The sequence below is a fragment of the Passer montanus genome, unplaced genomic scaffold, assembly GCF_014805655.1.
Source record: "Passer montanus isolate IOZ18808 unplaced genomic scaffold, ASM1480565v1 scaffold94, whole genome shotgun sequence".
Taxonomy (NCBI): Eukaryota; Metazoa; Chordata; class Aves; order Passeriformes; family Passeridae; genus Passer; species Passer montanus.
Genome location: NW_024374812.1, coordinates 2,111,155 through 2,138,017, shown reverse-complemented (window position 1 = coordinate 2,138,017; position 26,863 = coordinate 2,111,155). Strand labels below are relative to the sequence as shown.

Genomic DNA, 26,863 nt, shown 5'->3' with positions numbered 1-26,863 from the left:
CTGGTAATAGAAACAAATCACAGTCGTTTCTGAGCACATGACTGTCCTAAGAAATCTGAGATGGAAAACAGCTCTACCATGTGCTTTAAAAATAAAGGGGAACTCTGTGGCACATATGTATGTAATTTATGCCCAGGAACAATTTTATACTGTCAGAAAAATTAGAGATTGGAAGCACTCATTAAATTAGCTAATCCATCCTTTCCTATCAGATAGTTCACTCTGTCACCACAAGCTTATTCTATATGGTATATTCCTAAAGGGAAACTGAAATATCCCAATTCAGCAAGGTACTTAACCAACTAACTAGCTTTAAGTGCAGATTAATCCCATTGACTTCAATGGGACTGTACAGGTGCTTAAAATTAAGTATGCACTTAACTGTTTTCCTGAATAAGGGCCTGAGTGTTTTTAGAAATCAAAAATTTGCCTTGATAGACAATTTCCTAGTCTAACAAGTCTTGAAATAACCATTTTCTCTCTCAGTTTATCCCAATGCTCCTGTTTCTAATATATGCTAAATCATCTTGGTTTCCTAATCATGGTGCCCATACCACCCTGAATTTTTAGTTTTCATGAACACGGATCCAGCCTTCCAACAGCTGTAGGTGGTTATATCCTCTGACACCACTTACCAGGCAAAATATATTGCATATATTAAAAATATAATACCATATATAAAAATAATGTTAAATATAATAATTAATATAAAAACATGTTATAATCATTACTAATGCATTTCTTTTAAATCTGTCTTGCTCTTTATAATTCAGCCTCTTCTTATGTGGTGTCTCAGCTTTAAGTGATGTACTCAAGACTTGTCAAAAAAAACCCCAAACCCCCAATATGGTAAAATCAATGCACTTCAAGTACCATAAAAGTTGAAATTTGGTAACAGTAGCCAGGTTGTAGCTTTAGAGTATCCTTAGGCCAAGCAGCAGCCCTGCATGATAGGGGACAACCAGCAGTCACTTCTCAGGCTTTTCTGTGATAAATCACTGATTCTCCAAACATTCCCCTCATTTGCTCTTAATTATATGACAGAGGAGAGCAAGAAGCTCCCTAAGAATGAGATGCATCCCCTGTGAGATGGATTTTTTCAGGTGCTTTATCTTTGCTTTAGATTGTTGCAAAGAAATACCGCAACTTCGAGTTCCCGGCGGAGATGACGGGGCTGTGGCGGTACCTGAAGAACGCGTACAGCAGGGATGAGTTCACCAACACCTGTGCAGCAGACAAGGAAATCGAGCAAGCCTATGCAGACGTGGCCAAGAGGCTCAGCAAGTCCTAACTGCCCCCAGCCATGGCTCAGTATCCCCTTTTACAGACTCTGCTCCTTGTTGCCTTAAGATATTCTTTGTCGTTATGCTGTCTGGTTGGCATCTTTATGACTTCACATGTTCCAAGTGTATTGGGCAGGGACAAATCTGCCTCTCCCTGGACAAAAGGGAAGGCAGCTGTAGTGGGAGGGGTGGGAAATGGGGGTGGGCACCCTTTGAAGTCTAACCCAAGATCTAGCTCAACTAGTATTATTTGCAATCAGTATTGGAAATGAGTCCGCTTGACTAGTTTCTTGTTCTGTGTTGGGGGTACATAATGACCTGCATCCTTTAGAGTTTTAAAAATAGCTGAAATTTCAGGTAAGAGAGTTAGGAACACATAGAACTGATTCCTGTCTAGGTTATTTCAAGGACGCTTTTTCCTTCAGTTCTATTAAGATCCTTGAGGCATGAACAAAATTCAGGAGAGAGAGAGGGGAAAAATAAGACTTTGACCCTAAAGCAGAAATGCTCTTAGCAGTTATATTTAAATAAACTCTCTGAATGCATCTTCTGTCTTAGCAGGCCCAGGAGTTTATAGGGTATTTATTTTTAACTTGGCGCAAGAGGGGGAAGCCTGAGTGAATATGTCAGACTTGCAGATGCTACTCTGCATAAAATTTGCATGGTGTTGTTGGATCGAAATGTTTAAAGCAAGAGAGTGAAAGAGCAATTGAGCAGGCAGCCCTTGGAAGAGCAGTCCTGTGCCAAAATGCCCAGTGGATCTGCTGGTTGGTAGAGACAGACACACACAGCAATAACAGGGGCAGCAGATTGACTCCAGCACCCACAGAGGGAATTGGCACAGCAAAGCAAACCACGCAGGATATTGTCGTCTTGACTGTATGGTTGCCAGTTCCTTTTTAATTGCTATCTTGGGAAACTTGGATCAGCAGCAGGAAGCTGTCGCTGCACACGGATTCCAGGCAGGGGAAACGCTTTCCTCGTCTTGGGCTCCAGATGGGTCACTCTCAATGCTCATCATCTCAGCCCAGGAGGAATTTGCTGTGAGAGCCTCAAAGAGGGCAGGCTGGCACAGCAAGAGGCATGTTTCCAGCCAGGAATTCAGCAAGTGTGCTAGCAGAAATCCATGCATGGTGCCTCAATCCCACTCATCCAGGCCTTACCCATCCGGGTTCCACAATTCTGAATTAGGCATTTTTTCCTAAAAGAGATTATTTCGCTCTGTCTGCAGTGCCTGCCTGGCACATCTGCTTTACACTGGTGATTATTTGCACATTTCTTCAGCAAATTCAGAATGACAGCTCTTCCACTTGAAACTCGTGTGCTCCAGTACGTACAGGAGAGCACATGGTTTGTGGGTTTCAGTTTGTGGAGGGATTTACTGCTGTTTTTAAAGATAAAATAAAGCTGAGCTGTAACCTGTTGTGGCTCCCCTTCTGGTCAGAGCTGCTAAAACTGCACTCATTTGAGGGGAACCCCAACCCCACAGGTGAGCTGTGACCAAGCAGACTTGTCTGCAGCCAGAGAGCTGGAAAAGTGGAACAACATCGAAAGCCAGGCTCTGCCGTGTGATGCTGATGACAATCTGAAACCATCCTCTTGCTTTAGTGGGATAATTCCACTTTTCACACTAACCCAGCTGGGAGCAGAATGTTGCTTGCTGACTGAAGGGAGTTTGTGGTTGACTATTGTTTCACATGCAATGGTCAATTTGTTCTGAACTTTCAAAACCTTGGAAGAAAATCCATGAACTCCCAAGTCTTCTCCTAGAATGGGCTATTTTAGCAGTGGCTAGACTGGAGGGCAAAGGCTTGCACTGCTTAAAATATTGCTGAGAAATCAGCTGGCTCAGAGAACACTAATAGCAGCCAGAAAAATCTGATGAGATTAGAAGTATCTGCACAAGCACATGTGGCTTGTTAAAAACATTTCTTCATGAATTGGAATTATTGTGATATTATTGTCTTTTCTTTTTTTTTATTTAATTCTGGAAATTATTTATTTATTTATTTATCTTAATTGACTTGATCCTTTCTTTCTGTCTTTCTGGTTTTTGTTTTCAGTCAACACTTGGGTCAGGATGGCTCAGTCAGTCTGGGAAAGTGTTATTAGCAAAGCTCTGCAAGTTTGTTCCTAGAGAAAAGTCTTCTGTCTGATCAATGGTCCTGGGGATTTTTTACTCTCAGTATGATCCTGTCAATCAACAAAAACTACATTTTTCTCATTTGCCTTTTCCCAGGTTTGCAATTCAGTCAGTAACTTTCCTTATTCACAGTTTCTGTAAATATTTGAATAAAAGACACAGACACAGATGCAGATTCTTGCTGTCTGCTTATTATATTTATGTCCTAAAAGAAGACTGTCCAAATATGCAGCAGATCTCAGGCAGGTGAACCAGGATCTGCCCTGATTTTCATCTCAGAATCTTCTCCATTTTGCTAAATCTCATAGTTCTGACATTCTCTTATATATTTTTCTCTATTCTTCATAGAAGAGGGCCAAATCACAATCAGCTCATTTCAGTGACCTCAAATTGTATCTATTTTTTAGAAAAAAAGTGTTTAAAAATGGTTGGGCTCATATCAAAAAGAAAATTGTCTATAAATGCAATGAGCGTTTTCTGAGATGATTTTCATGTTCTTAAAAACTTTTTAAGATTTCATAATAAAATCTAAAAGTCTCCAGGCTAATTTCCTTTTAATAAATTGCAAAAAAAAAATCCTTAAATATATTCGCTTTTCATACGGTATTCCAAAATATCTAGATAAAATATAATGATGGATATGAGAAATTAGAGGAAAATTGAGCAATTTTCAGCCAAGGTGCCAGTTCTGTCTGAATTCAAGTCTCACTCTGAATCCTAACTTTGCATTTTGCTCAAAACTCTATTATAGGTTGATCCAAGATCATGGACAGGTTCAGGCATTCCCTGACCTTTGTTTGGGTTTGAAATCCAAGCTCATGTTTTCAGATGTGTAACTTTCACTCACCTTTGTGCTTCTTGGCTTTATCCATTGCCAGAAGCAGGAAATACTGGAAATCCTGCTTAGAAATGTGTTTTGCTAAGATTTTGAGCTCAGTTCTCAAGGCTCAGGATCCATCACCAATGAGATTGTAAAGGGCTCCAGACTCTTTTAGGCAGAGTATTTTTGGTGACCTTCCATTGTATTTAGAATTATAAGTAATAAATATTAATCATACAGGATTGTATATCTACATTGGCAAGGCAGCATTTCTGAAAAGAATCTAAGTGACAAGACAGACATTGCAGATTTACAATAACTTTGTTCATAAATTTTTTTCTAAGATGTAAAGAAAGACATAGTGCAGGGAGGGAAGAAGCCAACAATGTGGATTTAATAATCTACATTTCAGAAATGCAGACCAAATGTCTGTGAAGATGTCCATTTCATCCAAACATTTCTTAGATATTTATTTCAAAGCTCCCTGCTCACTCAACCCAACACTCCATTCATACTGGAACGAATATTGATTTTTCTTCTATTAGCACTGCTATGGGAGTTCTTGAGGATCCCATAGATTAGTTACCCTTATTCTCTGTTAGAACTCTTTGAATTGCCAAGAGGTCATTTTTCAGCACAGGTAGGACTAAAGAGTATGTCTTTAAAGTCTATTTAAACCAGGGTTTCTAAGAAGCATTTTTTCCTATAGAAATCACATAATGATACTGCTTTATCAGGTCTGGTGTGGAATATAGAGCTGCAGGTTACTCCTCTAGTTGCATCAGCTGAAAGGCGACTGCCAGGGTGAATGACAATCTACAGCACAAAAAAAATAGACAACTTTGTTTCCTACAAGGAAGTTCAGCTGAATTGCACATACTATTTATTTTAAATATATATTTATTTTATTTTAACCCCTAAGCACCTTTCTCCCTCTCTTGTCTGTGCTCAAATTTAGCTCCAAGTTAGCCATAACCATTTCCTCAGTGATAAGTAGCAGGATTCTTGTGGATGGGCACAGGTGAAACTAAGTTTTAGTGTAGCCCTTCTGTCTGGTGGGATGAAACCCCCTGTCTGCACCACCTGAGTTTGGCTAATTAGCCGAGTCAAAAGTATTGCAAAAATTTAGCCAGTGGAAATCACAATCCTGTAAAACCAGAAGCACATGGAAGCATTATTAAAAAAATAAATAAAAAATTGGTGTTTTAATGAAAAAAATAATCCCTAGGTCCTGTGTCCTCCTTCATGTGTATTCTTTTAAGCATCAGGAAATTTGCCTTTGTTCATTACTTTTCTAAATGTATTCATTTTTCTTGAATCGTTTTTGATATTAAGAACTATTTTTCCAATAAGATTTTTACCTCTCTGTTGAATCTTTCATCTCTTCATTAATTTTGATGTCTGCAATGACTTAGTAATTCCAGAGGAGGCAGGAAAGCTGTGAGGTTTATACTTGTTGAGAAGTTGAAGGAGGTAATGATTTTTTTTTTTTTTTTGAGAAAAGAACATTAAAATAATTTCTAAAATTGTGTCTTTTCATCTGGGATCCTTTAAGCAAGAGTTAAGTAACTGTTTAGTCTGGACTTTGAATTTCAGCACAGACAGGAGCAAGGCAGCATGTTGAAGGTGGCTTTGCCTGGGGGTTTCTCTCAGGTAGTAGACAGGTTCCCTCTGAGTCACAGATTTCCCATTTGCTCCTTTCAGGAGGGCTGTGCTGGCTTGGACACTGAACTGGGACAGCCCACTCAGTGCTCAGCAGTGAAAAGAGGAGTCCTGGTCCCTTTTCTCCCCTTCCAGCTCACGTGCAGGGAAAGCAGAGAGCGTTAAGCTGCTTTATTTCCTTGTCCCACAGTCCAACAAGACTCGGCCCCAGAAAAGCCCACAAACCCCATCCAGTTCTGTTTGCCAAAACTTGAAATGTCTATTTTTTAACACGTGACATAAAAACCTGAAGAATCCCGTGTGACCCCTCAGGCATTCCCCAGGCAGGACTCACAGCCTCTCAGAGGCCAAAGCACAATCATCCTATTCCCCAGTTGCCCCAGCTCATTCTCCTTTCACCATTCACTGGAGGGATGCTAATGCTGAAAGCACTCCCAAGGATGCCTTTGCACGTGGTGGGTTTGAGCTGTGCTCATGGGCTGAGCAGCTCTGAGTGCTGGCATTGTCACAGCTCAGCGGGTCAGCCTCCACTGCCAAGGGGACCCACCACCCTCTGGAGGAGCCAAAACTGCTCCACCAGTGCTGGTGCAGCCGCGATGAAGGGTTTGAGGGCCACCTTTCCTCCAGCCTGCCTCCCTGGCTGAAGTGTTAGAGCTCAGCTGGAGCCAGGATCCAGCACTAATGAGCATTTCTAGCTTGCAGCATGTGAATAGGGACTACTGATGTGTTTAATGTTAAACATGTGCTTGCCTGCCTGCCTGCCTGGAGAGGGGCCTAAAAGCCATGACAGAAAAGCCTATATTAATGAAGGGCATTATTATTCTCTTCCCTTTGAAATCTGGTGGCAGAATTCCCAGTGGGGGAATTCCCAATAGGAATTCCCAGCAAAGCCAAAGGTGGCATAAGCATGAAGATGTTTCGAGTGCAGAGAGAACAGCGAGCACTCAGGCAGAAAAGAGAGGTATCAAGGTTCTTAGTGCAGAAGAAGGACACCAGGTGGTAACTGCAGGGACATGAGCAGTGCTGCCAGGCTCTGGGCTGGTCCCAGGGGCGTTCAGAGTGGAGCAGGGCCCAGGCTGTGCTGGCAGAGTAATGCCAAGGCATGTTCTGCTGTATCTCCAGCCACACTCCCTGTGCTGGTATCCCACAGCACAACGATGCCTCCATTGTGTCTGCCTCACTCTTATTATGAAGTGGCTTGTCTAAAGAGAACTAAGAAGGGTGGGGAATTTTTTTTTTTTATGTATACATGGAGTAAAAACAATCCAAATATGCTTTAATGGTTCTCAACATGATACTGTCAATTCTCACCACAGGGTGGAATTTGTTGGTGGAAATTAAATTAAATTAAATTAAAACAGAAAAGCTTGGCTATTGCTAATGGGTACTACTGGGAGCCCTAAAAGCAGTTTGCAGTGTAGAACCATAACAGGAGTGAACATCATTTAATTCCCAGAATTGCTTGGGTTTCACAGGGTCATTTTGGCCTATTCTGCTGCACTGCTGAGAAGTTGCTCTTTCCCTGTCTCTCTAGGTCTATAAACTCTGAAGAATTTGGGAAATGGCTACGGGCACCAAATTAGTCTTTTTCACTCCTTTTTTTCCCCTCCTTCATTAAATTAACTACTTTAGTTTGGAAGTTAGCAATAAGTAAGTAGAATTTGCAAACAGCAGATTTCTCTACTCTTTCATTAAGAAAGTTTTTAAGAGTTTTCAGGAAATGAGAGGTTATCTCCAGTTTTGGGAATAAACTGTGATATAAAATACAAATGCAAGTGGGATTCTGATTAAATTACTGAAGAAGAAAGATTGCAGGTTTTTTTAAGGAGCATGCTTAGGAGTAAATGAACAGAATATTACAGATACTGCAATACAGGTTCCAGTTCTAGTTTCTGCTTTGGGTTATTGGGGTTTGTGTTTGTTTGGTTTTTTTTGTTGTTGTTTTTAAATTACCTATTGTACAACATAAAAACTATACATACATGTAGACATAGATCTATATATATATTCAGAGTATTTATCTGCATTATTTAATAATGCTGTGAAGTTTGTTGGGATAGAAAGTGGCATAAGGAGGAAAACTTACACTTTTGAAACAGCGCTATTATTTCTGTGTCTTTGATTTGGTTCCCACTGGAATAAACAAGAACCACACCATTAGTTGTGTGGAAGTAGAATCTCAACTTCACAGACCCCGAAAGTCTGGCAGTCCCTTGGAGGGCAAGGTAATTTGGTATTTAGCAATCCGAGCCTTGCAGTGGGCGCAGCGTGTTTGAAGGCATTCAGAGCCGTCCTTGGGTGAGGGAGTGATGCTTGCAAAGGACCCCAGTGAATCCCCTGCTGTTTTAAAATGAGATTAAGCCATCATGAGATGTGGACTGGCTAACCCCAAACCAGACACGTTCGCCTGCAGCGCAGCCGCTAAATTGGTCTGACATCAGGAACCACAGTGAAGGAGCTTGGCCTCAGAAGTGAGTCAAAGCAGCATCTTTGTCACCAGTCATTTTCTATTTATAATGACACAGATCTATTTTATAATCACGGGGAGGCACAACAGGAGTGCGCTTTGTTCTGCCTAAATCGCGTTTCTCGTGCGGGTGCGTTTAAACACAGCCCTTGGCCCCTTGCCCCACACCACACACACCCAGGGCAGGCACTTCTGGCACAACAATGCACACCCTGTCGTGCTTGAATGCTCAAAGCCTCCAGTGCTGGAGCAATAAACTCCTGCTAAATGGCTTAAAAATGTTCCCTTAAGTGCACCGAGCTGCCCCACTTCTCATTTCCAATGCTGTCGTGTTTCTGAGCCTGGTGTTTCAAAGAAACCAGGAGTATGTTGTGTTATTTAGTGATGGAAATTGCTGGGCATTATTGACTGTAAGAATTTGGGATGAAAAACCCCGCTCCCCAACCCAACCCAACCCTCTTTCCTGGTGCAAACCTGACAGCTTTTACTTCTGACTGTGTTCTCAGAAGTAATGAACAAATTCCCAACAGCTGCTTGGTTTGGTTCCTGGAGAATGGGTTCTCATCTGTGCAAGCCCTCAGAGCTATGATGGTAACCCCCCTTTGCTCACTTTTGTCCTTAATTTTTTTTTTAAATTAATGTCCTGCTGTGTATTTCCTAGAAAGTTATGATTTTGTTATCAATAGATTTTTTTTTTTTGTAACCCGTTTTCAGTTCTAAAGCCTGAAGATCAAAACCAAGTTGCATAGTAAGGTTTGGGGGTGAGCAGAAGTGCTTTTTTCCCCTCCAAAACCTACTAGTTTTCAAATCCTGACTCGTTTGGAGCACAATTCTGGTTACTTTGAGGAGGTCTGAGGTTGAAAGAGAGTAAGGGGAGCCCAAAGAGAGAGGATAGCAGGAACCAGTCTGGAAGTCTTAATAGATATTTGGACAAGTTTCATATCAGTGTGTGAGCAACCTGTGCCCCAGTGGACCCACAATTGCTTGGACCTGCACTGATATTCAAAGGCAAAATTTGGGCAGTGAACCATGACATGATGATCAGACATGACACCTCTTCAGGGCATCATACAGGCAAAAAAGAGCTCATTTGAAAGGACACTTAAGATTTTAGGTACTGGTCAAGACCTGAATTCACGTGACTGGATTTTCTCCTCCAAAATGTCATTAATTCCAGAAATGGGTAATGGCTTCAGGGCTCCCACCTGAAGTGCTGGGCTAAAAGCAAGATCTGAAACTCATGTGGAGAAATGAGGAATTACCTTTAAACTCAGACCTGGTAAGCTTAAAAGGAAAGTAATTTATGTGTAAACAACTATTTTATAGTGTCTGACAGTGAAAAGTAACTGTATATCCAGAGGTCTCCATCAGATAAGAAAGCAAGCCAGGATCCCTTTGTGTACTTGTGTTTTTCAGTCAAGGAACATCCTCTCTTAATGTGCAATTTTAGATTAGAGTGCAACCTCTTCCAGTAGGAACTGTATTTTTTCTCTGCATGTGCAGCTCTTTACATGACAAGACCCTGATTAGGGCCTTTGTGTGCTGCTCTAACCCTCATAATCTGTAATAATAGGAAAATATAATTAAAATGTCATTGCAGTTCAGGTTTAATATTATGATTGTGAGACTCTGTCAACTGTGAATAAAATACTGTCCTTTTTGTATAATAGGTAGTATATTTTATTATTGAAGAAAGAGTTAAATTTAATTTTTAAACACAAAAAAGTATCTGCTCATTGTTTCATTTTAAGCTTTTGAATATATAAGCAAATACTTCTTTTGTATCCTTCAAATGAGTATGTGTTAAATGAAGAAACCAACCTTCCTGAATTGGAGCTGTTTATAATTATATTCCAAGAGTGATTAACACCTTATAATTTGAATAAAAGTGGTTTATTTTCTCATTGGGTTATTGCGGAACTTTGTTTAATTTTGTTAATCTTTTTTTTTTTTTTTTTAAACAGGGAACTTTTCTTTGCCTGCAAAAAACCAAATGTGTGCTCAGAGCTTGAATACAGCTATAGTCATCCCTTACTCTAAGATTGGGATATGAGAACTGGTGGGGTTATAATATACATCTATAAAATAATGGGGGGGTTAAATGGCAGATGATCATTCACTATTTCTCATATCAGATATTATGTGCTCCTAATGAAATAATCAAGCAGCAAGTTTAAAGCAGTCAGAAAAAAAAGCCTTTTTACACAGTGTGTAATTAAACTTTGGAGCCCTTTACTGGATGATCCTGTTCAGATCAAAAGGAGTCTGGGGTTCAACCTACTGAATAATAGATCCATAAGTGTTGTTAAATACAAAACTTAGGAAGCAATGTCCAAGTCAAGCAGTCCTGAAATACCAGGGCTGAGAGAAAGTCCATGAGGAAGAAGGTTTCCATTTGCCTCATGTCTTATATTGTTTCTGCTGTGAAAGAAATTGTGAGAGATTAGACACAGCCACAGGAGGGCTGGGTGCCTTGGCTCCAGGGTGTCCTTTCTGGGATTACAATGCACAAATGTGAAGTACTGGAAATTGAATTCCAGCACAGAACTTTGAATTTAGCTTCCCCAAAGCAAACCAGTTCCAGAGGTGCTTTAGATACAGAAGCTCAGAATCCCTCTCATAGCAAATGAGAGGGAATCACATTCCATCTGAAACAACAAGAGTTCATCATCCAACAGCTGCAGCTGGAGAGGAACAAGCAAGATTTCTCTGAATTTACATATCAGCTTCTCTTCTGGTCCCAAACATTGTACCCAATGGGTCACATCTCTCTAGTCCTGCATTGCTCTGGTACCACTTCTCTTTTGCTGTGGTGTGTGATATAAAAATGGGCACCTGTTTCAAATTCTCCAGACTCAAGGTGGTAAGTGCCAGCCGAATGTTTCTGCTCAAACTAGTGCTGAAATACCACTTCACTTGTCCAGCACTGTACAAATCCAGGGCCTTAGTTGATTTCCTTTGGACTGAGTCCTAAATGTGCAAACACCCAGGTGCACCTTCATAGCAGATGTGATCTTTCCCTTTCTCTCCAGTCGTGGAAGCATGAAAGAAAACCAGGGAATCTGAAAAACTCACCATCAGACGTATCAAAGAATTAATTACTACTCTATTTTTGTTTAATTTGTAGCCAGTCCTGAATGGAAGCTCAGCTTTTCTCTTCAGTCACTCAGCTGCTGAGGGCTGCCATGCACTGCTGTGGCTGATGGGGGACACTGCTGTAAAAACACACACCTTGCACAGCTCCATCGTGTCACTGTCATGCCAGAACCACAGATATGAGACTGCTCCATCCTGATGAGTATCTCTGACAGTGGTCAGTACTGAATAATTCACACAGGGCTGCCAGGAGCCCCAGCCCTTGAGGTCTGACCTACTGACCATACACAAAAAGTGTTTGACACTGGTGGTTTTGTAGTTTATTTAATTAGAAATTATTTCCTATAACTCTGTTCCCTCTCATTGTACAAACAAACCTAACACAGGTCTCAGGCTCTCTGGACACTGTCCTGGGTGATGTTTGACAGTAGTAAAACTGAGTGCATCAGATCCATTAGGCACTGTGTAAAATAAGTGGTTTCTGTGCATAAGTGATTGTGATTGCAGATCTGAATGATGAAAAATGGGGTGAGTAACAACCTGGATCACTTATGACTTTTCCTGTCTTTTTTTTATCATTCCTTATGCATTTGCTCTGAGCAAAGCCAAAGCTTTCCCCTTTCCACAGCAATGTCTCACTACTGCTGGTCATTTTTTTGGTCATTCAGACTCTGAAAATTCACTTCTACCCAGGTAATCGCTCTCTCTGTCGGGGATTTGCACTGCTGTCTCTTCCTGCTTGCTATGTAAAAAATAGAGCCCTTGATGGGCTCCACGGAGCTGCTGGCACCTCTTCCTTCAGCGATGGGGTGGGGGGAAGCTTTGTCAAGGAGGGTTTAGTTTGGGTTTTCTTTTTTATCTGACTACCTGACGTAACACTCCACACGTCCTGCTCGACATGCAGCAATCAGTCCAGTCTGCGCCAGGCAAGAGTTTAGACATTTCAGGTGTCATCCATCCTTCATATCTCATGCATGCCTTTCCTTTCATGAGCCCAGCAGATGCCTTTAATTGCCAGCCTTTGCTTCTTGGCTTTCCAAGGAGCAGCAGAGGAACTATGGAGTCCCTCTGGCGAAGGATGAAACGAAGGGGCCCAGCAGTGTTATGACATTTTCTTGCACTGAATTGGCTTTGGGAAGAATGGCCTCTTTCCTTCTGTTAGATAAGCACAGAAATCTTAAGCAGATGCTTGCAAAACATCAAACAAATATATACTTTAAAAAAAATAAATATAGGCTATACCCACATGCCCCACAATCTGGCCAATATTCAGCCACCGCTGACAGGATCTAGCCTTTCTCTGGAGGAGCCTGGAGGAAAAGGAAAACCCACAGTCTGGTCACTCCTCAGCAGGACTGGAATTGGCTCCTCCACCATCCCAGAAGCCAGCATGGCCATGCCAGTGGCTGGTGGCCAATTTCCAACCCGCCCTGTTGTTCAGCAGCTAGAGGGAAACAAAACCCTTCTCTCTTGGGTGTTGTGTGTACACCCCAGGGACTTTAATCTCTTTGAGTTTCCCCCTAAATCAGCATTGCAGAATGCAAAGGGAAATTTAATGCCATAGGGAAGAAGGTGCAGCAGTTTGAATAGTCTAAACTGCCAAAAACAAGAAGAAAGGGTGTTTTCTTTAGCGTATACGTAAGCCTTGTAACCCTTACGCTCCTGAATTTTAGAGCAGAGATAACAGAGGGGTTTTCTTCTGATTCCCTTGCACTGAAAGCCACAGTGTGAGAAAGAACTTATTGCAAGAAGTCCCCCTTCCCTCAATCCTTTGTTAAAACAACATTAAAGAACATTATTGGTGCCAAGGGAAAGACTTTGAAGAACCTGCTGGAGTTCAGGTCACCCGTGTAATCCTCATCCAACTGCTGGTGTGGATGGGTTGTGGTACCAGCTTTCATCAGCTCCTGCACCACATCCTGCACAGCTCCTGCCCCGTCAGTGCCCCGAATGGGTGATGCAATTTGTTTTCTTGGCACAGAGTGGTGCTGGGACTTCTTTATTCCTTACTGCTCAGCCTGTTAGGAAACTCTCTAAAACAGTCACAGTATCATGTGCTTTCTGCAGCAGCATTGTTTGTGACTGCTTCACAAACATTCACCAGATCACTTCCTCTGTCCCCAAGGGGCACAGGATGGTGTTTCACAGTGTGGGGAAGCAAGATTGAAAACTTCAGAGATGAGTTTTCACTTCAGATACTCTGTTTCACCTATTAAAGATGTGATTTTCACACTGTGCTGTGATTTCAGGGAACTGCTGTACCAATAAACTCAATGTACTGGGATCATTCCCCATCTCTGGAGCAAACTGGCACAAACTGGCTCCTGTCCATACTGGTTTACCCTCCTCTACTGAATAGCTGCCTGCAAATGGCTCGTTAGAAACACCCCCTGGACAAATGAGCTTCCAGCTGATTTCAGAGGTTAATTTGGGAGCATACTAGATGGCCTGAGCCAAGATACACATGCATATTTATGTATTTATATATAAAAATGTATAAATTTTTATATATATCCACTAAGTACTAGAGGCAGGTATTTGGGTTACAGTTCCACGTGCAGCTGTGGCTGCTCAGAAGTTCTTACCCCTCAGCTGTTGCCTCAGGTCCCAGTGCCACCATGGAGCTTGCATATGAAAAGTAGCAAATTTGGGGCAGATGAGCAGTGTTTGATCTTTCCTGACTCTGGAGTGACTTTGCAATATTTTGCTGTAGTTGTGCTTTGTAAAATGCTTTGTGCATGTATGCACACCTATCCATACGTGCACATACACACATGTGCAGTGACATCCTTCCCTCTGAGCAGAATTTTAGTTCTGAGTTTATCATCCTTAATGACAGCAGAAAATCAGTGCAGCTGGGATTTGAGCCACCCCAGGACCAGCTGGCTTTGGCACCACATCTCTGCTGAATCCCAAGTCCTCAGAAGGTTATTTATCACACCACAGCCAGAGTTGTGCTGCCTGCCTGCCTGCTCTGCTGGGAATATTCCCCATCCCTTGCCACTGCCATGATTCCCCAGGGAGAACCCCAAGATGCTGGAGCCAGTTGGATGCCTTGCTGCAACCAGCACTCATATTTATGGTGTATGGGGTAAAATCTTTATTCATAAAGCAGCAGCTTTAGCTTTTCATTGTCAGCGTGGATGTTGAACTAATCAGAAAGGGGAGCAGGGGAAGGGTGGGGACAGGAAAAGAGGAGTTTGTGGGAACATAACAATGTTAAAGAAAAAAACTCTGCTTGCTGTCAGTTAAGTCTCTCCATTAGTTACCTCTACTATTATGGATTCATTTTAAGATCCAGACTTCAATATACATAACTTTAAATCACTAACATCCTTCATGGCTCTGTGATTTGCTGGTTCCATATGTAGCCTCTTGGCCCATTGTGTTGGCACAGGTTCAACTCTTGTTCTTCCTTTGGGTTACGGTTTCCTTGCTTTGATGGGGGGGTCAGGAGGGGAAGAAGAGGGAGAGAGCAAGAAAGGGATGGTGAGACAGAAGGCAAGTGATGGTGGAGAGGGAAGGGATGGAAGGAAAGGAGAGGAGCAAAAAGAAACGTAAAAATAATACAAAGAGAAATACCTTAAAATAAATCAGAAGTAAAGCAGAGTAGAAAGAGCAGAAAGAGAAAAACAATGAGAGGTGTTGCCATGAGCAGCTGTCCCCACCTTGCTTCTTGTGGCAGTGCTGGGATGCTGTGGAGTGGGAGGAGAGGGCTGATGCAGCCTTTCCTGAGCTCCTGGAGTGGCAATGCCAGCCTGCCCCTCGTCCCAGTGCCAGGCTGCCCCTTGTCCCCTTGCAAGCAGGCTCAAGTCTCTGCCTGAACTTCATAATTAAGCTCACTGAGATTTTGCCTAGGGTCTGGGCTGACAGCTGTATTGAATTTTGGTTTGTAGTGTGATTTATCAGGGCCGTCGATGGGCGTTTGGATGATTTAGTGCTGCAAAAATACCTTGGAATGCAACGCACAGCAATATCTGCATTATTAATAACAATAATAATAAAGATAAATGTCCCTCCTCAGAGCTTTCGATGGCTGTGCCACTCAATTTAACATTTTAACAGTGGCATGTGGCCTCTCCATGGCACCTGGTAGCGTCTGATGGATTTGAGCAGGCAAAGAAAAGGTTATTTGTCAAACACTCAGCCTCAACTGTACAGTATTTTTGAAAGCTCCAGGTCAGAGCAGCCTGAGCTGCATTCCTGTCCCTGACATCCAGCGAGACTGAACTTTGTCATGTTATTAAGCTGTCAGCAGTGCTGGGGCGTTATTTGGATTTCTGGTGGGAACTCCTTGCACATGCTTGGGGTGCTCTAGTGGGATTATATCAACACCATTGTAAAACACACACAAATGAGCTGTGTTGTAATTACCACATGAAGACCTCACTTGGCTGGGTTAATCAGCAGAGAATGGAAATACCAGATAAACACAAATGGCCCACCAGGATGTTTATTCCAGTGGCAACAATGCCATTGTTTCCTAGGAGACCAGCCTCATTCCAGGGCTCCTCTGGCAGCCAAACCACTGATTGCTCATCTGTGCCATGGAGGAACAAAATGGAGCTCTGATCCATCCTCTCCACCAGCACCTGACAGACCAGCAGCACCAGGGCTCGGAAGAGTAGAGGGACCACAGTATCTACAGGTATTATAAATATCTGTGATACTTTTTGATTAAAATACAAGTTTTGCACCAGTTTCACCCAAAGATCTGCTTTGCACGAGAGTCCTGTGCCCATCAGGTAGAACAGAGGGTGCTTTATCTCCACCCCTCCCCATGATGCTCTCTGAAGTGGAAGGGGCAATTATGGCTTTATCAGTTCCAGCTGCCTGTCAGGAAGGGAAGGCTTGGGAACAGCAGCTGTCTGGGGTGGCTTGTTTTCTTGGTCACCATTCAACAAATCATATTTTGATGTACTTTTACAATTTGCTTTTTTTGGGAGAGATACAACCTGCATGAAACTGACTGCATTTCCCAGTGCCACGAGTCACAGTGGCCAGGTGGGACCTCGTGGCACCAACCACCCCGGGCAGTGCAGGGGGCAGAGATCCTCCTTCACAAACACTCCTCTCTCTGCCCAGTACATTGGTCCTGTTTTACTTACAGAGGCCCCGGGGACTGCAACCAACACCATGGAGGTTGGCTTGCTAAGCAAATACTGAGCTGCTGGAAAATGTCCTTGTCCCAGGGATTTGCTACAACTTCCACAACTCTCTCCATGGTTAAGGGGTTGCCTGAGCACTCCTTAATTCAGTGGTGGTGTTTATCCAGAGTAGTTTGGATGAGCAGTGAGAACCTGCCTGGGTCTGTCAGGAGGTGATGGCAGAGCATTTGGTTAATCCCCTCCTCTGAAAAAACTACAGGGAAGCATAAGGGATGGTGACAAATCATCAATAGGTAATGCCAGCAAGCTTTGAAAAAGGTTTTCCACTCAGCCTGACATGCTGTCATAGTAATAGCAATAAAAGAATGAAAATATATCACACTATATGCAAATAATATAGTAAGTTGTTGAAGCCATCATGCTACTCACATGAATTTGCAATCTAAATGAAATGAAGATTTCATTCCAAATGAAAGGAAGATTTCATACTGGAGCCTCCATTTGCAGAGAGAGGATTGTCCAGAGATGTTCAGTCATCACTCAAACAGTCAAGTTAATTGTTTGTCTCCCAGACACTGTATGAAGAGCAGGACAATCACTCCCTTCCCATTCCTGGCTCACAGGAGAGTTTTCTCCTGCACAGAAAGGAAGAAGAGAGGAGGAAGTGGTGGCTGTGGCAAGGCAAACCTAGGGACAGTGGGTTAGGAATACATAGAGCCAAAGAGAATGATGTTTCCTTAGGGTCTTTTTGCCATTTGCTGGTTCTACAGGAAAAAATAGCCAGACCATCTGAAACCAACTCTGAAACCCTCCTCTCTGAGTCTCCAAGTGCTCCATTATTTCTGGGAACATGTAGGACACCAGAGACTGAATAAACATGATAATCTCATTACCATTTCTTCCTTCCTGCTGTTTGCCCCATCTCCCTGTGCCATGTTCCCTTTTAGTTCTTGACCTCCCATCTCATGCAGAGGGTTGAGATCCACCATGCATTGGGGCTAAATAATGCAATTGATAAATAATATTGACGAAGAAGCCCTTATGGCTTTGGTGCCACCACCCCTGCAGCAGCCTGTGGAGGTTTCCCAGCCAGCCACTGAGCATCATGCAGGCATTTGCTCAATCCCCCAGTGGGGTGGGAGGGAGAATTGGAAGGGTAAAAGTGAGCCAACTTGTGGGTTAAGAAAAAGACAGTTTAATTATTATAGCAAAACCCATGAACACAAACAAAACAAACCAAGGGATCCATCAACCACTTCCCATGGGCAGCAGGTGTTCAGCCACCCCAGGGAAAGCCGGGCTCCATCACATGTAACAGTGACTTCAGAAGACAAATGCCATCATTCCAAACATCCTCTCTTCCTTCTTTCTTCTGAAACAGGATACCTTATGATCTGGGCTATCCCTTGGGTCAGCTGGGGTCAGCTGTTCCAGCTGTGTCCTCTCACAACTCCTTGTGCACCCCCAGTCTCCTCACTGGTGGGATGGGGTGAGGAGCAAAAAAGGCCTTGGTGTTGTCTAAGCCCTGCCCAGCAATAACAAAAACAACCCCCTGTTGTCAGCACTGTTTCCAGCACAAACCCAAAACAAAGCCCCATCCCAGCTACTGTGAAGAAAATTATCTCTGTCCCAGCCCAAACCAACACACAGCCAAAGGGATGGACATCACAGGTCTGCTCCTCTCCTGCTTTTGTCCACTCTGTAACAAGGCCAGGGAAATCCTGATGTCTTCCCTGAGCGTGGTTCACCACCAGCAGAGACCTAGTCAGGAACCTCCCGTGACTTGAGCTCCCAGGGGAACAGCTAAATGCTGTCATCACTTCCCAAAAATTTGAATGCATAGCTCATAGACCTTCTGTGTGTGTCTCTCAGTTAAAGCATCTTCTGAGCAATGTGTATCCCAGATGAAAAATATTTTTCACCCCAAAGGAAATTCTTATTAAAAAACGTAATCCTGTCAAAATTTTCCAAATAAAATTTTTGGTTTGGATCCACATGCAAAACCCCACCAAAACAGTTAATCTTCATTTACAGCCAGGATAGCAAAGTTAAATATCTCATTGAAATTCAGCATTTGGAAATTAAATTACATTTTTACGCGAAATAGCATCTCAAAATGAATTGTTCTTTCCAGGGCACCAAAATGGGCTATGTTTGGCTGATAGTCATTGCCACCTGCTTGGGGACTGGGTGAACATCTTCATTTGTGTCTCAGCAATAGTGTGTCCACCAGGACCAGGAAAGTGACTGTCCCTCGGTGCTGTGAGACCACACCTTGGATCCTGGGTTCAGCTTGGGGCAACTCATGACCAGAAAGATGTTGAGGGGCTGGAGCAGGTCCAGGGAAGGGAATGGAGCTGGGGAAGGGTCTGGAGCACAGGTCTGATGAGGAGCAGCTGGTGGGGTTCAGCCTGGAGAAGAGAGGGCTCAGGGGGAACCTTCTTGCTCTCCATAGCCATGTGAAAAGAGATTGCGGAGGTGGGTGTTGGTCTCTTCACCCAAATAACAAGCAAGAAGATAAGGGGAAATGGAAAGTTGTTTCAGGGGCAGTTTAGATTGGATATTAGGAAAATTTGCCTCACAGAACGGGTTGTGAAACATTGGAACAGGCTTCCCAGGGCAGTGGTGGAATAACCATTCCTGGAGGTATTAAAAGTTGTATGGATGTGTCACTTGGGGACATGGTAGTGGTGGCCTTGGCAGTGTTGGGTTAGTGGTTGGACTCGATGACCTGTGAGGTCTTTTCCAACACAAACACTTATTCTATGACTCTGTGGTAAATTATCACTGTTTTGGTCTCAGAGGGGTGGGCACAGGTAGCCCATAGCTTTGTTTTGCAGGTGATCAAAGCTGGCCAAATGCAGCTCTGATCACATCCTTTGTTTCTTTGACTCCCACCTGAAAAAATGCATGAGCACACACTTATCCATAAATCCATGATTGAAGTCAAAGAGTTACATGGTCTGTTGAGCTGGGATAGAGTTTAACGTGTGCTTGAAGAGGTGCTCATTTGGTTTACTGAGTGGGAGCATTTCCACAGGATTTAGAATTTCATATAAATGAAAAAAAAAAAAAAAAGACAAGATCACGTAAAAGGTCAGTGTCACTGGACAGGAGTGACACAGCATGTTCAGATAACTTCATCTTCTGACCAGCACTGATCAGCACCTTCAAAAGTACTTTATTTAAAGTGCCCACAGCTAGGTGCTAAAAATTAGTGAAAAATAAATAATTTGGGATATTTGAAACATAAAATACTTAGACAACAGAATTTTGAGTAATGAGGAGCCATGTGGTGATGAATTGTTCACTATGTAGTCCATGTTTTCCATGTGGCTTTATGAAATGTCTTAAGCAAGAAAATAAGAATGTAAATACATTTGCTCCCAGTATGCTTGAGAGTTGCATGTTTCACATCCTGCAGTACCAAGATTGCTTGTTTGGTGCTTGCTTTCTCTTTGCCATCACTCACAATCTTTGCAGCTTCAGAAGGAAAGATGTCCCATATTGTTTTCCTCATAGCTACAAAACCAAAAAATTTCAGAGAAAATGTGGAGCTCACTCTAAAAGAGGGTTAAAAGTGTTCCCCCACAAAAGAGAAAGTATTGTGACATTTGAAAGATTATTCTGCCTGGGACTCAAGGTTTTTACCAGTGATCTGCATCTGTAGCCTTTCCCAAAATACTCTGTCATCAAATGATTCAATGTCATCATCAAAGAATTTTTGGCTACTGACTTTCCTTTAATAACGGTTGAGAAGTTTAATGAAAGGTCTGCAGAGATTTCTTCCTAAATTGGATGAAATCCTGCATTTTTTCTTTTTTCTTTTTCTTTTTGGTAATATTTCTGCTCAGAGAAAATTATAGCCTCTGGTGCCAGTGATGTGCTCTGTATGTTTTGTTTATTACAGTGGTTTTAACTGGAACCATGGGTGAGGGAGTATCATTATAAAATTCTTGATACCCCTCATGTATTTGTGCAAGCATAGCTGTGGGCACTGAGGCAGCGGTGCAGATGCCAGTTCCAAAGCATTCCCTCCTTGTTTTAAAAATGTGGTGCATGCCCAGATGCTCTCTAGGCAGGGAGGAACCCAGCTCCTGGCTCAGACTGGACGCTGACCCTGCGTGTCCAGCCCCTCCTGGGTGAAGCTGGGTTTCTGCAGCTGGGCCGTGGCTTGGTGGTGGTACCCAGTGGTCAACCCCTTCCTGGTGTTTGCCATCAGGAGCATCCTGAGGAGCTGTGTGGCTTCTCACAGAGGGGCAGCCTGGAGTGGTACAAACCAGGAGCTGCTGCATTTTGTAGTAAAAAACCTCTTGGCTGTGTGGGTTACACACATGCAGTGGCTGAGAGGAGCAGGTGGTTAGCCAGCTTTGTGAATAGCAAGTGTTGGGTCTCAGAGAGCTGCAAATTGATGCCATGCCTGCAGAACCAGTGAAGATGAGCTCTGAAAATAAGGCCTGCTGGTCCTTTCTTTGCAATTCTCTGTATTTCTTTATTTACTACTTTCTAGCACTGAATTGCTTCTGACTCCCTGTAGGACAGCAAGAGGTGACAGCTGTGGATGAGATAAACAAGAAACTGTTTGAAATGCAAAGGCCTGGGTTTCCTAAAGGTCCAGGAGCTGAACTTCTTGCCATTTGGTGTCTACAGGCTGGGACAGATTTTCCAATTAATTCAGCCAGCAGCACTGGATGTCTCCCATCACGACAGTGGTATCCCACTCTGCAAAAAACTTCAATCAGAAAGAGTTAAACTGTCTTAGAAACTTTGCACCCATGAATCACCAGTCTACTAATTTATTTGTAGTACTTTTTATCAAGCCCTGGAATAGCCTGGCTAGGGAAGGGGTGAAGTCACCAGCCCTGGCGGGGTTTAAAAGACATGTAGGTGTGGTGCTCATAGAGGTGGTTTGGCAGGGCTGGGTTAATGGTTGGATTTAATGATCTTAGAGGTCTTTTCCAACGTGAATGATTCTATGAATCATGAGAATCACTTAGTTAAGGGAGATGTGGAAGGGGAGGGGAACTGAGGTTTTTATTTATCTTTAGGAACTACCATATTAGTAAGGGCTGTGTGTGGTCTCTGCAGAGCCCAGCATGCCTTGGTGTGACCCTGTTGAGATGAGGGCTCACACCAAAACCCTGGGGTGAGCTTGTCCTCATCTAACATTGGCTACCTCAGACCAAGGTGTATCTGCCATCAGTGAGGTGAGATGAGCACCCCCACAAAGCTCTTGGCCTTTCTTGTTGTAGACACATCCCCCTAGGAAGGGAGGCTCTGTTCTTTTCCAGAGGACCATCTCAGACTAGACATTTAGCTTTATGATGTATGGAGTCAAGTGAGAGTTATCTCAGGTGCACACAAATGGGGGCAGGGGTGGCCTGAGCTGAAGTACTGGGCTCGCAGGCTTTGCTGGACTGGGCAGTCAGCAGCTGTGACAGCCAAACCCCAGGAGTATCTGTGCTTCCACTGACTGAAACACCCCTCTGAAAGGCACAAATTCTGCTCCTGTCCCCCAACACCTCCTCTCACTGCAGTGCCATAGGCCAGTGATTAGGAGATAACTGAGAACACATTTGTCCCTCCAGTGGCAGAGGCAGCTGCCAGCAAAATGTGAAGAGCAGGAAGCAAACTGGGCAAGAGCTGTAGACATTCCCCACTGGAGCCTGGAGAAAAGCTCTTATTGATATCTCTGCAAATCAGGGCTGAGCCAGATGAAAGCTGTGAAGAGAGAGCTCTCTGTTCTGTGAGGTTGTGTTGGTCTACAACCAAGAAGGGGAATAGTCTGTAGTCTGCAAGAGCCTCCTGGGCAGCACCAAGAAAAATTTTTCTTTCATCAGCACAACTGGAATTAATATGGACTAGTTCTAGTGCAGGAAAAGAAATAAATTCACTCTGTAAATTTTCCCTTTTCTCTCCTTCCCCCACACCCTGAAAATGTACATGAAAAATAAGTCCTGAGCTCTGAACTCAAGAAATGACAACTTATGGTGCACAGGCTGGGAGTGTTTGGGCAATGGTTATATGACAAGTTTGTCTGATACAAGGAGGAGATGGGGAGATGGAACAAAACTCTCATGAAGGAAACAATAAAAGATTGGTCACTCAACCCTGGGATAAATAGAAAACAAATTAGTGAGTAAATACCTTGTTGACTCAAAGCATCCTTTTAGGAAGTGTTCTGAAAGCAAAATGTGGATGGAGCCCACAGTGTCTTGAGAAGCAGTAGTGGGTTTGATCCATATTTTTATGCTGTTGGTGCTATTGGTGAGGGTTTTTTTGTTTGTTTCTTGTTTTGATTTTGTTTGTTTTGTTTAATTTGTTTATTTTTTTAATGAAAGATGCAGTGTCTTCACCTATTTTGACAGATTAGCCAGTGCCAGGGAGCTTTTCATGTGCAGCCCCTTTGTTGTCTCTGCTGTTGAATTGCCTGGCTTTTCCCCAACATGCTCCTGGCCTGATCCCAGCAGGGCCCAGTTGTGAGCTGGGAGCTGACAGAGAGCTCAGACTGGTCCCAGTAGCTGTTCAGATGCAGCTTCCCTCTTTTGGGGAGAATTTAACAGTGTGAACATGGACATCCAGGGAACATTTCTCCCATGTTTATGTACTAGTACTGGTGCCATCAGTGTGTTTGTGCTCAAAATAAAATATTTAACCATATATTCATCACAAAAAACTATTGGCAGATTTTTGTTGATGGTGGTGTGGGAATCCATGGGACAGCCAAGCACCAGGGTCCTGCAGTCCTGCACCTTCCCTTGGGTAGCTCCACTCCATATCCAATGTCTGTGTGAGCTGAGCTACCACAGTAAAATGGCAGGAAATGGCTAATTTCCACACTTTTTGTTGGATGTATCTTTTGTTACTTTAATTATCTGAATTTTTTGAGAGAAAAAAACCAGCAAAGAAAGCCTGGGACAAGAGCTACAAGGCTGGGGGTCAAGGAGAGGGGTCAGGGATCCAGCACAGGAGGGATTTCCAAGGGGCTCAGTGGTCCTTGAGCCTGGGCCATCAGTACCCCATTGCTGCTGGTGGGATCGCACACACAGGCTTGCACACCTTCCTCCCCTGGTACTTGCCATCCAAGAGGTTCCTTTTGTTGTGTTTTGGCTCTTCTCTTCCCTCTCACAACTTAGATAATATTCCCTTCCCCCTGCTGTTCTCTGTTGTGCCTTTGCCTGTGTTTTCACAGGGAATGTTGTATTCCATGAGTGTTCAGTCTTGCACGTCTGTTGTTCATGCCAAGTATGAGCCATTCTGTATCAGGAACAGTCATTTAGTGGGCAGGAAGTAGTCAAAAATATTAATTAATAGTAAATACTGGCATTTGGCAGTGAGTTTTCAAAATCTTTGGAAACATAAAATTCATAGCAACAGCCTCAGACTCACTCCCATGAAGAAACCAAGTTCTCCTAAATTAAAAAAAAACCAAAAAACTATTCTAAGGTTGCATCCTATGTATTTGAAGGGATTTTCTGCTCCAAAAGACCAATTATATAAAAAAAAAAACAAAGGTAGGAAAATTCCTATTGTCAGCTGTCTCATAGCCATTTTTTTATCACAGTAAGGATGGGGAAAGATAAGCACTTTCCATGACAGGTGACCAATTCGATGAAAAAATACTGGAAATGGAAAAGTAAAATAAGTTAACCCAAAACATAGGCCTTATTCAACACAAAAAACTACGAATGAACAAAACCGGGGAAATTATCAGAAACTTATTAAAGCCTGTAAAAATATGGTTTAAAATCAAAGGGAAAAGAAAGAAAAACATTTCTTAATTCCCTTTCAAACAACACCCAGTCCACTATTTTGCAGTATTTTAGTCCTTTAGGGAATTCTTGAAAATTGAAATTAGACTTACATGCACATTTAATAATGTTGAATATCACTTCTCTTTTTGATTTTGATAAATAAACAGAGCTGATTAATTTTACTGTCCTACCTTGTGTTGATAATACTTCAGGATGCATTAATGCTTAAGAATAAGGATCCTGGGGCACAGAGAAACATTAATAAAACAAGTACTTAACTACAGAATATATCTCCAGCTTCTTCACTGATGAAATATCCATGGGACAATACCACCTACTTAAATTTTCATGTTTAAGGAAATATCTTGTAAATGGAGGTAGATGGAAAGTCACTGTTCTGTTGTGCACTCAAAAGGTAAGTATTTGATTACTGGCACAAGCTGAACAAGTTTAAGTAAATGAATGCGACTGTGCAGAGTGGGAACAGCATGGCAGATATTTAATTTCCATAATCTGTGTGCTGTTGTTACTTATGCATTCAGCTGAAAAAGGGAATTTTTTTCTTTGCCCAAGATGTAATGGAAAATGAATGTTCTCCTAGAAATTTTAAAAAAATTCGGAAGGTGGACAATGTCAGTCCAAAGGTGGACTTATGGGGATTTGGTCACTTAGGGGAATTTGGTTACTTAGGAAGATCAAAATGTCATTTAGTGTCTCTTACTGTCATTTGTTAGATCAGGCTTTACCCAGAAGGTCCTACCTACTTCCTATCCTTCTTGATATCCTTCTTGATATCGTTCCTATAGCTCCTTCCACACCAGGCACTAGCCTGTTATTTTTATGAAATAAATGCTTTTAATGGGCTTAGTGCCTTTGCACTATGGATCCTCCAACAGTAGGTTGTGCATCCTAATTTTCTGTGTGTGTTAGGGAAAAAAAGAACCGTGAATTTATGTTCAGAATGAGCATCAACATATATTAAAGATGAGGTAGCAGGGACACCTTCCACTATCCCAGGTTGCTCCAAGCCCCTGGCCTTGAACTCTTCCAGATATGGGGCAGCCACAGCTTCTCTGGGCAACCTGTGCCAGGACCTCACCACCCTCACAGTAAAGATCACCTTCCTCACATTTAATCTAAATCTCTTTGCTTTTAGCTTGAAGCCATTCCCACTTGTCCTTTATCTTTCCAATTAAAAACCCAGACTCCCTCTTTTTTGAGGCTCCCTTTAAGGACAGAAAAGCTCCAACAGGATCTCCCCATAGCGTTTTCTTCTCTGTGTTGAATACACACAGGAGGGAAGAGTATGGTCCATCCCCACTCACCCTGCTTTCAGTGGCCTTGCATTTACACCTCTCAAAAAGCATGGAATTAAAAGTTTTGGGAAGCGCGCTGTCTGCAGAGCGCGCGCGGTGCTTGCGATGCCCAGCGCCTGTGGTTCTGACACCAGAGGAGCTGACTGCTGCACTTTTACCAGCAGATCACTTAAGGCAATGGAGAATTCAATGCAGGGAGAATTCAGGGAAATTGCTTTTTTAATAACAGGGCAGGAGTTTTCACCCACCTCTTTCACCCTAGCCCAAGTGCTGCAGAGAGTAGTTATCTGTATGAATTGGCTTCCTCAGCCAGTCTGAGTCACTTTCTGAGTCTTAAGTTTTAAGGGATTCTTTGTGGCTACACATTGACTCTGGTTTCATCCCTGGCATCCCTGCAGGAAACTCAGTCACACAGTTTTGGTGTCAGACTCAGCAAAACAGCCCTAGACTGAGTGGGAAGAGTTGGACCCTCTGAGAACAGAGACAGCGTGAAGAGGCAGGGTGAGGAGAGGTTGCCCTGCTGCCCTTGTTATTCTAGTTCTGTGGATAACCAGAGGGTTACAGCCTTCAGCACTTCTGCCAGTCAGAGCTATTTTTGATTAAATATAGAGCCAGGAAGTTTTTAATATGGGCAAACCAATAACGGGCTGTGTCACTGGCAAGTTCTAAAACCTATTACGCCGAGTCTGTGTTTAAAGGCAGAAAATTTTACCTATAGTTTTCTTTTTTTTTACTTATTATTTTATATTTAAGATTCATTAATGAGCTCAAATATTAAGAAATAACTTTCTTGATAACACATTACCTATAATCTTGTGTAGAAGCTAACAGCCTGGTCTGGGACACTAATACAACCCAGACTTTTAAGCATAAACTGAGTATGGTCAGCAATATGTTCCACACAAAATGAGACTGTCCTGTTATTACAATGTATTTATATCTTGCTATGTGCTCCACAAGAAGTCAGAATATATGTGGTGGCTCATCAGTGATCAAACATGAATTAGCTGGAAAATCTGTAAAGAATCAGCTCAATAGAAAGAAATATTGAATGGCAGGAGAAAAGTTAAGTGTTTGGCTGGAAAGAGGCTACTGGATCAGATTTTTTTCCCAAGAATTATGCTTGTCACTAACCATTTTTTAAGAATGAGCACATTTAATATGGCCATTGGTCATCTTAGCATGAAAGCCTGTTGATCTCCCAGTCTGCTCTT

At 42.7% G+C, this 26,863-nt stretch overlaps 1 protein-coding gene across 2 annotated transcripts in view; it reads left to right on the top strand.

Annotated features, from left to right (window-relative positions):
* Nucleotides 1-10,279, top strand: part of CLIC5 (chloride intracellular channel 5) — a 60,020-nt gene extending 49,741 nt beyond the window's left edge. For both annotated transcript variants that reach the window (XM_039696036.1, XM_039696037.1), the window contains exon 6: nucleotides 1,124-10,279. In XM_039696036.1, the coding sequence (XP_039551970.1) occupies nucleotides 1,124-1,291 (168 nt within the window). In that variant the 3' untranslated portion in view covers nucleotides 1,292-10,279. The remainder of the gene's footprint in view (nucleotides 1-1,123) is intronic.
* The last annotated feature ends 16,584 nt before the right edge of the window (nucleotides 10,280-26,863 follow it).